Here is an 11,665-nt window from a genome sequence, read left to right on the forward strand (position 1 = left end):
GCAGACAGTTCTGGTGCTCCTGTGAGGAGTGCACCTGCACCCTCAGGGATGTCCTTTAGCTTCTCCCCAAAAGTCTGTTTCCTCTGCCACTGACTGACCAGACCCTCGAGGTCACTGGTTTCCTCAATGACCAGGGGCTGGTTGCAGTCAGAGGGAGTCTGAGTCTCTCCTTCCTCCCCCTCTGTCTCAACAGTCAATTGGCTGACCAGGCCCTGGGAAGTTTCCACTCCTCCCGCCTTAGCCTTTTTGCTCTGTTGACAAGTCACCACATTAACACGGTAGAGCTCTAGCTCTAGGAGGTGGCCCTCCTCCCTGTACAGGTATTCTAGCTCCATAATATCACGTCCCACCAGGATGGGAACAAGAGCCCCTTCCAGCACACCCAGTTCTATGCATATCACGCAGCCTCTCCACTCGATGCGGGGATGGGTTACCAGTACCTCGAATGGCTGGGACCCCATCCCTTGAATGGTAAGGGTCCTGCCCGGGACTACATTCGCAGGTGAAACAAGGTTCGCACTGATTAATGACACACTAGACCCTGTGTCCAGTTCCCTGACAAGGGTTCTTGCGTTTACCGTTATCATAGTCCGGTGGAAGGCCATCACCTCCTTTGGGTTTGTGATCCTGTAGCAACAGGCACGCCCCTCAGAGTGGCTCAGGTCTTTCCCCTCACTGCTTATAGCTATTGCATGTCTGACTGGCTTGGGTTTGTTGCTTAGCTTTGGGCAGTTGGGCCTGATGCTTTGGGCAGTTGGCCCTGCCGTTATAGCACCCCCTCTTTTCCGAACTGGGTGTTTTGTCCGAATCTGGGGCTGCTTTGTGCTCAGCAGAAGGTGGCTCTCTTTTCCCTTTTGGGCCTGGCCCTCCCTTCCCCCCTCTTTGGAACCCTTTCTGTTCCTTCCCAAAGTAGGGAGGCTTCTTGTCTCGCCCCTCACAATTTAGCAACAGTTGGTCTGCAATTTTAGCAGCCTCTTGGATGGTTTTGGGGGCTGTCTTTGACTAGGGTTTTAATCTCCCTGGACAGCAGTGATAAAACTGGTCTAGCACTGTGAGGTTTAGCGCCTTCTCTCTATTGTAAGCCTTGGCTCCATCTACCCATTTAAGGAGCGAGTCCCACACCTGGGCCACAAAATCGACCATCATCTTCCCAGGTTGTGGGATGGTATTCCAGAATTTCTTCCGGAAATAATCCGGTCCTAACTCAAACTTTGAACACGCAGCATTTTTAAAGGCATCATAGTTATCTGCTGATTCCGAGGGCAGGCTGTTCAGGACCACAGACATGTCGCCCTCAACCAGAGCAGCCATGTGTTTCATGAACTCTTCCTTTCTCAACTTCCATCAGCGCACTTGGTTTTCCAAGATGTTTAGGAACACTACTGGATCATCCTCATCTTTGTAGTGAGAGAAGATAGCGGGTGTTCAGTCTGGGGGATGCATCTAGTGTGGGCTGGGCGTCCGCAGTTTCGGCATTTGTCTTCATCCAGAATACTGTGAACTCATGCTCGCTTTGGAGCTGGGCCTCTCTAGCTTTGTGGTTGCACTGGGCTTCTCTGACCTCCAGCTCCTCACGCTGGTGCTGGGCCTCGAGCTCCATCCTTTTCAACTCTAGCTCATGCATGAACTTGCGGTCTCGCTCAGCTTCTAGCTGCAGCTGGAATTTCCGGAAGTCCTGCTCAGAGGGTGGCCTCTCAGTGCCCCCCATGGGTTCTGTATGGACAGCTGGAGGGGATCTTGCAGCCTGGTCATTATCATACAGGATCTCTTCTCTCTTTTGCTCCTTCCTCACTGGAAGGCCTCTCTCCTTTATCAGCTCTGTCAAGTTGGCCACTGTCAGGTGGTCATACTCGTTAGCCAGCCTAGCTATCTACACTGTCCAGTTGACCCGATGCCGAATTAGAAATTGTTTGCTCAAGGGTTTTCAGTGACTCTACTCCCTTCCCCAGATTATGCCTTCAGTACAGCAGGCTGTCAGATCCCATCACTACCACCACATGTGGCGGGCCAGTAAGAGGCGCTCCTGCATTGAGCCACCCACCTCACTGCGCCCGACCACCTTCCAGACTCCGAATGCCTCCCTGGGGGCGCCTCAAGTCTGATCGACCCCCTTCCTGGAGCACACCCGCTAGCCTGGGGTAACACTGCCCCCTCCTTCTGGGCAGGGATGGGCTTGATTCTGGCTCTGTATACCCTGGGAAACACAGGCCTAGTAGCCCTTGAGGGTACTTGATTCACTTCAAGAACTTGGGATGCTTCTCTCAGTCGGAAGCACAAGTAGTGGTCTCCCTTAGTCAGCTGAACCAAGGGGATCCCAAGGCATAATCTAGACCCACTCCCAATAAGTCTCCCATGCTAGGTACAAAGGAGAACTTTATTGGTTACAAGGGGTAGGGTTGGAATAGGGTACAGGGTAGAGCAATATCAGACAAATCCCATAAAGCAAACTGAGTGGCTGGGGTAGCCTTTGATCACGCATCTGAGTTACTGCAAGCTATATATCAAGCTAGATCTCAGGTAGCTTACTCACAGGTATCATCCAGAGGCAGGTGGAGATTCTCTCTGGAGGCAGGCAGTTCCTTGATCATGAGTTTTGAGAGAGAGAGAGAGAGAGGGAGAGAGAGCAAGTTTCAGATGGTCCAGCTCTTCTCTCTCTGAGTCTTCCTCATGGCTGCTGCCCCTTCCTCCTGGACAGTCCTTAACTTATATAGTCCCTGTGACCTCATTTACCTGGTCCAATGGAGGCCAGCACCTGTTGGCTGTCAGCCAACCAATTTCAAATGCATCACTAGTTGCTGGGCAGACTGGCAGTTCCTAGCTCCCCAGGTAGCCCAAGCCCCTCACCCAGGTATGTGATGCCAGTCACGTAGGCAGAGGGAGCAGGTTTCCCCCCTCCCTCAGGAATGTATCCAGCTCAGGTTACCTAAAGAAATAGGGTAAGGCGTGTACCCTCTGTAGGGCCCATCTTAACCATACTGTCACAGAGCAGAGTTTTTGGGGAGAAACAGAGGTAAAGTTTGTCTCAGATAATCTATATTCATTGGCTTTAACTTTTTTTTTTTGCACCTATGAAAATTCTACCAGAGGAGAAGAAACTACTAAATACATATATTGAGAGAAATCAGTCACAGAAGACAGTCAAAACAAATAGTAGTGAATAGAACAAATAGTTCCTTTTAGATTTCCTGTTAAATACCTGTGCATGAGGAGGTATGTTCATTATGCCTTATCTACTACCACTAAATGTCAACAAGAATTAAAGCATCAACAGTAAGCTGTTTAATTTCTCAAAGTACAAAGTTGAAAACTTTTCATAATGCACCTCCTTCCCATTAGTTAATTAGAAAACCTTTATACAATTTTGTCAAAGGCAGAATTACTCATGTATTATTTTGTATCGAAATCTAAAAATGTCACTAGTTCCTGTAACATATCTGAACTAAGGTACTAGACAATGTTAAAGCTTTACACATATTTGTTCCCCTATTTGGCATATTTAAACAACTTTTAAAGATCATGACAACATAATGGTGATAAATTATTCTGGTCTCACTATTAATGTAGAAAATGTTACACACACACACACACACACACACACACACACACACACACACACACACACACACACACACACACACCCTTCCCTTTACAACTTCAGTTTCTTTTCTAAATTTCAATTTTAAGAGGAGAACATGATTATACTGCTTTATGATAAGGTATTATTTCAATTAAAGTATTGTTTATATTGAAATAAGCTCCGTTTCTTGCTTCAGTCTATTCCAATGTACTTTGATGTCTATTTGCCTATTAATATATATGGGACTTAGAAATGTAACTGTTATTTGAAACAGACAAAACTCTTGGGCTAGAGGCAATCTTTGATTACACCAACTAAAATAGTAGCAAAAAAAATTCTTTCTTTGCAAGCTTTTGGGTCCAAGTACTCTTCGTTGGCCAATTAGAATTCAAAGAGTATAAGAGTTCTCCCAGGTAAAAAAAAGAAACTTCATCTTGCACAGGGGAAGTAAAGGATGGTGCAGTTCCCCTGGGTTTCAAAGGACTTTTACCTCCCCTCACTCCTACCCTGGGGGTCTTTAAGATGGCTAGACAGACACCTTGCCGGGGTCGTCTGACCCCAGCATTCTTTCCTGCCTGTGGCAGGGGGTTGGACTTGATGATCTGCTCAGGTCCCTTCCAACCCTACTAACTATGAAACTATGAAGTTTATTTAATACCTGGGAGAACTTTTACAATCTTTGAACTCTCCTCTGTCTGATGAATGGTGTTTGGATCCAACTGCTTGCAAAGAAAGAATATTTTGCTACTATTTTAGTTGATCTAACAATTGGATGCTTGACCAAAGCCTGTAAGATTCTGGCCCTCAGACATTACTTACATGAGTAAGGCAAACCGAAGATTTGTTCATTAACAAGTAAATATTATATATTAATAATCAACAATGCAAGTTATGACTAACTAGAAAAAACAAGCATTCACTAAACACTATACTTTTGTTTCCTAGGGATAGAAGCTATGATAGTTGACATTACTAATTTAATTTATTTTGGAAGAAGTGAAAATATTTTTCCAGTGAATTAAATAGTTAAGAAAAGTATTAGATAATGCAGACACGGCATTTTAGCCATTACCTGGCTTGCTGTCACTATTTTAGTTCCATACTTTTCCTAGAAAATATGCACAATTGGGTTAAACTGGTAATTTATGATTTTAAGTATCTTCTAAGAACTGGGCTGAGATTGCCAGTCTCATTTCTCTTGTCACTTGACTAAATCAGAACCTAGAAATAAGGGTACTGCATAAAAGCACTATCCTATTTAGTAACTAGGTTACTATCTAAGCACTATGATATTTCAAGAGATTATTTTGCTATTTACTGACACCAAGAACTGTATTATGAATTGGGTGTTAATTGTAGGAAGGAGGACGTGCACCAGCATAATGGCAACAATATACCACATAAATTCATTTATCTTTTTTTCTAAACTGGTGGAATCAATGATAGTAAACAAAATGGCTGACATACATATAAGCTGCACCATTCAATGCAGCTGCGTACTCTAATTGGAAAAGGGTGTTAAGATGAATAGTTACAACCACAGAAAGCAGAAGGGACATTGCTTTAAAAAAATCTTCACAAAAATAAACATGAATTAAATTATTTTTTTGTTTAGTGAAATTTTTCAAGGCACGTATTTCAACTGGACTGCACATCAACCACAAAACAAATTGGAATTGTTTAAAAGTTTTCCCCAGCCTCAGAACTATGAGTTTTAATCTTTCAATAGGATGGCTGTGCTACTCAAAAACAAGTTAAGATGATGCATACAAATTAGCTGTGATTATGCCCAATATAAGCCTTTCTGGGAACACCAGGGAACTTATCTTCTCTGTGGGCAGTACGAAACAAAACCGACCTTTATGTCATAGGCCGATTAGCAACTGGATTAAATATTCAAATCTATTATTCTCCTGTAAAAGATAATTTTTAGGTTTATTATTTTAAAATGTTTTGCCTTCTAATTCAGTAACATATTTCAAGTTACAAGACTTGTCTTTTCTATTTAAGACTAATGACCCAATGTTGCTGTAACCATTTTTTTTTCCTAATATGAAAATGTTAAATATCCGCCTAATTTGGATTCTCCTAAAGCAGACAATTAGTAGCAATATTACTATTTAAACCATGACACTACTATAATAACTGTATTGTCACAGTTCAAAAGAAGATGCAGCGTGTTTACTCAAACATATATAAAGGCCAATGTGCCACAAAACAAGATTTTTTTCCCCACAGATGTGTGGAATGATCCTCAGTTATATTTTTCTACACACACATGTATTCACACCATGTACTACTCACTGATATGTATATAACCAAATATCAATCTCTCAATGCAATGACACAACAGGCAGTTCATTTCAGGACAGTTAAAATACTGCATCTTGAATGGAATATAAGGCATGCAGTCATAGGCTATGTGACTTCAGGTACCCAAGAAATGCAAGTCACCCTGAACTTTGCTATGTAGAATGCCTTATTGCTATTATGAAATGATTTCATGAACAGGTCAGCTTATGCACTACCTGAAAACAAAACACAGATATGATAATTCTGAAGGTCAAATCAATACACCACAATTGCATATGGAGTGCTAGAGTTATTTCAATATATTAAATGCATCTACATTCACTCTAACACACACAGACTATTGAAAAAAGGTCCCACATCCATGCAGCAACTCATGTTAATGCATTCATTTACTGTAGTAACTGTAATCTGAAAATATGTTCAGTGCAGATTCAGGTATGCATTTGTGCATAAACATACAAACAGCACATAATGTATGTGAACTTGTATACGTATGTACACATATGCACCCCCCCACCTTTAAGTAATGTGTGTCTAAGCTACATCTCCTATGAGGCTATTTACTATACCCTGTAACTCAACTATGGTTAAAGCCAGTTATCCTAATGACCACACCTCTTATAACTTTATTTTATGAATCTATCTAAACCATTTTTTCAAATAAAATGGATAATTTAATACACTGAAGGTTTTAGGCATTAAAAATTAATATATTAAAAAGTGAAGATTTAACTATAGGCACGATGACATTGTTTGCAACAATAACACCTCCTTTTTTTTTTTTAACAGGCAGCTCTAGTTGCTTGATAATAGCTTGATTGTTTATGTGATAAACAAATCTATGTGCATAAAGCAGATGGTAAACATACACATGTACCACATTCTTGCACTAGAAACTCACTTCAAAGAAAGTTAAAAAACATTGGATTTCTATTTTTCTAGTAGACACAGAGACAATGATTTTGCAGTTCTTACAGAAGTGTTCTGATAAAATAACATCAGAAAATGCTGGTTTGTTGAGCCCCAAATGCGTCATTCATACCATTCTGGATGTTACCATTTTTTGCTGGGTTCTAGGCAGGGTTCCAATGGAATCCTGCCTCGTTTCTTATGGACTGCTCCCTGGAAGAGAGCAGATATTTCCAGGGTTCACAACTCTGAGACAGACCTGTAAGGCAGACTGTTCCAGGGCCAGGGTGCCTGCTTTCAGGATCTGATCTGGAGCCAGTGTCTCTAGAAACATGGGCTTCCTAGCTGGAAGATTAGTTCTAGAGTAGAGGGCTTTCTGCCATTCCTTGAGGCTGCTCAGTGAATTTGACAATTGTACTGCTGAAAACAGAAACTGACAACATACATTTTTTCAGGGAGCTTCTAGTTCATGGGAAACTTTTTTTAAAAGTTTGTTATCCAATTCAGACTGAAGCCAAATTTCAAAATAAAAAATTCCCCTGAAATTGGAAACCCAGCTTTTTGCCTAACTATTCTTTGAAGCAAAGCCTCTATTCTCTTTTGCTGTGTTTTTTGTTCAGGGCTACAGAGTCAAGCCCTAAGGAGGAAGGAAACTGACATCCATTATCACCCAAGTACAGCTAGTAACAAAATAACCTGCATACACAGAAAAATTATTACAAAACCTCATTAGAGGCCTATAGAGCAGGAATAGCTAGAAGAAAGCAGAAAGCTTTGCAAAGTTAAAAAAATAGTTCAGTTTTAATTACAGCCATATATTCGAAAGGACACAGTGGCAGAGTGGTTAAGGCATCTCACTACAGTTACTGAGGCACAAGTTTGAGGCTTGCTGCAGTAGGCTGCTGCTATAACTGGGTACCTCAGACTGGGAGGTCAGAGGCAGTCAGATCTGCATGCCTGCCATATCACTCTTGTGCACTGCTGGCTATGGAAGCTCATGTGCCTTAACCATGCTAGCCTGATTGGTCTTCTAAAGTCCAGAGGACTTTGAATTAATATACTTTTAAAATACCTAGGTATCAGATATTTTAAAATGATCTTTAACCATGATGGGGAATTAAAAATAAGACGTGGCAATATTTTAAAACAGAATTAGCTATCTACTAAATTGCATAAAATGAGTTTGTAAACACATTGACATGCATACAGTATCTAATATGGACAAATCCCAAAGACTCAAGCTCCAGATAGACATCTGTGTCCACACACTGAAGTCAGTGTAGCTCCATTTGAATGGACACCTATGCCCAAATCTATAAGAATTTTGCTCAAGTAAGACCAGTGTTTCTTTTTTATGCAAATACTGTACCTACACACACAAAATGTGAAGATGTGCAAGATGAACACAACAACATATATGGAAGGACATCAATGGGAGCAGAAAATGAGTGGATTCTAGTGGACTCTCACAAACATTTTGATTATATCAAATGCTAAGAAAACAACACAGTATAATAGTAAATTTATCACTTCCTTAATGTTTGAACAGTTTTTTTTTACGTTTACCAAAGTAGGTTCACGTAAGATATTTCTAATTATCTGCTGTAGCATTTTAGTTCTTGAACATTCATATGAATGACTTTTCATTAGTTTAAAAACAGGGAAAAACTGGGAAGACAAATATAAGAACATGGAAGACTGTCACACTTTGTCAAGACCACAAAACTGACAAGTTCTCACATTTCCTTTAAGATGGGGCTTGTACTTGTTGAGCTGTAGTCCACAGAATTCCCGTTTGGTAAACCAACACAATGAGCACACTCCCGTTCCTATCTGCAAAAAATGTTTTGTACAAGAGGAACACCTCTTATTTGAATTCCATACAGAGTCAATCTTTGAAAAGAAGTCTCCATGACTTTTCATGACTGAAAGGATATCACAGTGTTGATCCTATATACAAAGTAGGATCTGTTCCAGTATACACGAGTAAAATAATTCACATATGGAGAATGATTCATTTTGATCTCATGACAAAATCGTCCATACTTTGAGTAGGTATAACTCTCGTTTTCATCGCAAACCATCTGTCAAAAGGAGAAATAAGTTAAATAGGTTTAATTTGTTGAGAGAAATCTAAATCACAGAGAACATGACTAATCTTTCATTTCTGCATTATACAATCCCAATAGAGATAATAATAATGAACGTAACTGGCTGATTTTGGGGGGAAGACAACTAAAGGGAACTAAAGGGAAGCTAAACCTCAAACAAGCTGAAGTTTAACAGACCACAGAAAAAAAAAATCAGATTTTTTGATTTTCCATCCTTTTCCACTCTGAGTCTACTATAAATAAATAATCACTTATCAGTAAAGCAAAGTTGGTAAAAACACTAAATGGCACTACTCCTTTTGCAGTGTTTCAATGTAGATGAAATTTGCACGGTAGAACAGGTTCCTTACACTGAAGAGTTTTACAGTCAAAATGAAAGAAAAAATGAAGAGATAAATATGAGATAACAGTCCAGGAAAGAGAAGATCTAGAAATGCTATGAAAGAAGCTGAAAAATAAATGGGTTTTAAGAAAACATTTGAAGCAACGATGTTTAAACAGATTAAAAGAGGAAAGCTGTTACAAACAGAAGGCAAAGGTCTGTAAGCTGAAAGTGAAGGGACAAAAGTAGGTAGGGTTCAGAGTAAAACAGAAGTAAAGGTAAAGACAGATCAGAGCAGTAGGATTGAAAGCAGTTGTTTCAGGAAGGGAGGAAAAAGTAAAATTTAATCACAGCAAGAAATAAACTAAGACAGTCAGTGGTCAAGTAGTGAAGAACAGGTGTTGTGGGACTTGGTGATATTAAAGAGGAAAAGCTAACAGGAGTTAGCCAGGAACAAGACTATGACAGAGTGGAAGAACAAGAATTTTTAAAGTAACATTTCAGTGCAAGACAGGGAAGACAATGAAATTATCAATGGTAAATGAAGAGAAAAAACAGAAAGAAGAAACATTCAGCTTTGGGAAGATGGAATTTGAAATGTTTGAGTCATTTGTACCAAAGGTTTCACATAGGATCTAGCCTACATCATGCAAGAACACAAAATGAGAGGACTCCAACTTGCTTTTGATATTTCCTTTTCACTTTTCATTTGCATATAAGCAAGTACACTGCTTTGCTGCTTCATGTAAAAAATGAGTCACATTTGCCATGCAACTGTATTTTTAGAGTTTTTTAAGCTGCAAATTAACCTAAAGCATTTTGTTTTCTTTCAGGTGGGTAGAATGCTGCCCCAAAACCTTAATTCTGGATGCAGGCAACCTTTAACTCATCTTGCCTTAGAAACTTGGTAATTGTTATCACTCTAAGACAATCACTTTGGAAAATGACTTTACCTTCTCTAATGCTGCTTTAGGAAGGTGCTTTGAAGCGATCAAAAGGCTCATTGAAATTAAAATTGCCCCAGATATAGCAGAGTAACTGAGTTCCAGTCTCACCCCACTGCCCCAGAAAAAACACAGGATGATATAGACAGACTGTCAGAAAACCTGGGAAGGGCAGATGTAACTAAAAGTTATGTTCCTGTGAGAGTAAAGGACAATTCCTTACAGACAGTTGTCTTTTACAACACTATAATCATTCAATTCATATGATAAAATAAACAATGCAATGTTTACATTTCAGGCTCTTTCGTTTAGTCCTGCATACCTGAGAAGTGGTGTTTATAAAATATCTGATGTAAATGAAGAACAGCTTGCCTCTTTCCAAACAATGAAATACAAGATTATAAAGAGCTCTCTCTATATTTTCTCTATTTGAAAAAAAATGGAAGCACCCAAACCAAAAATGAAGAGTGTGGTAGAAGGTCATCATTGTGTCTGTCCAAAGACATACCTGCAAATAGATTCTCAGTTTTCTTGGCTAATGAAAGCCAACAAAGGAAGAGTGAGCCACCACTGCCTGAAACCACAAATGTGTCCTTTGATAAAAAGCAATCTGCAAATCACGCTGATGAATGCTATATTCTGCTGGTTCTCAAGGAACTAAATATATGATGCAGAAAATCTTTTTAAATACCACCCTGTGGTAGCACCACATAGCACTAGGAATATTCTGGACCGCCTTACAAAGTTTCAGCCTAGAGAATGATCCCTATAGCTGTGGGTAGAGACTAAAACTAAATATTTCATCCTTTTGGGAGCTTGTCAATATTTCAAACTTTTTGCAGCAAAAATCAATCACGTGGTAGTTCTGACCTATTTAAAAGACTTATCGGGAGAATACAGGACAGCAGCATGATTGAGACAATCTTTCCTCCAAGAATACTTTAGCATTATAATAGACAGCTGCTCTCTCCCTGAGAGTTCTCATATGCAGATGTGTATAAGACCAACTGTGTGCATCTGTCTTCTCTTAAATCTTTAAAAGAAATCACTTGGATTGGTGCCACCCAAACCACTGGCAACCCCTTATGGGAGGTAAAACTGAGCTTCCTACATTCTTCTCACTAGATTTAATTGACAGTCAGTCACAATTAGCATCACAATGTGGTTTGGTTAAACTGAAACCTACAATACTGAAATAATGTTTGAAGAACAATGTTTCAAACTATCAAAGTTACTAGCTTCCCCCTCTGTTCAAAGTAACATGAAATTTCAGAGTCTTATTGCACTTGAACTACCTGGGTGTCCAGGATTAGACAAAACAGGTAGGGAGTGCTTTCAGCCACCTGTAACTTGCCAGTGAACTATGGCTTTTCTCTCCAAGATAGTCACAGTGATGTGTACCTAAAAGTTACCTTTTGAATCAAAGCCTGACCCTTTTTCAAAGCAAATCATACAACTCATTTTAGCAGGACGTTTTGCTGTGGCTGAT

General features: G+C 40.0%; 1 protein-coding gene across 3 annotated transcripts in view; it reads right to left on the reverse strand.

The window, feature by feature from the left end:
• Positions 1–2,956: 2,956 nt before the first annotated feature.
• Positions 2,957–11,665, reverse strand: part of DPY19L4 (dpy-19 like 4) — a 62,260-nt gene continuing 53,551 nt past the window's right edge. The window contains exon 16 of one of the 3 annotated variants that reach the window (XM_025199418.1): positions 2,957–8,883. In XM_025199418.1, the coding sequence (XP_025055203.1) occupies positions 8,719–8,883 (165 nt within the window). In that variant the 3' untranslated portion in view covers positions 2,957–8,718. The remainder of the gene's footprint in view (positions 8,884–11,665) is intronic. The other 2 variants (XM_025199417.1, XM_006019987.3) reach the window with 2 other exon arrangements.

This window comes from Alligator sinensis, unplaced genomic scaffold (assembly GCF_000455745.1).
Source record: "Alligator sinensis unplaced genomic scaffold, ASM45574v1 scaffold273_1, whole genome shotgun sequence".
NCBI lineage: Eukaryota > Metazoa > Chordata > Crocodylia > Alligatoridae > Alligator > Alligator sinensis.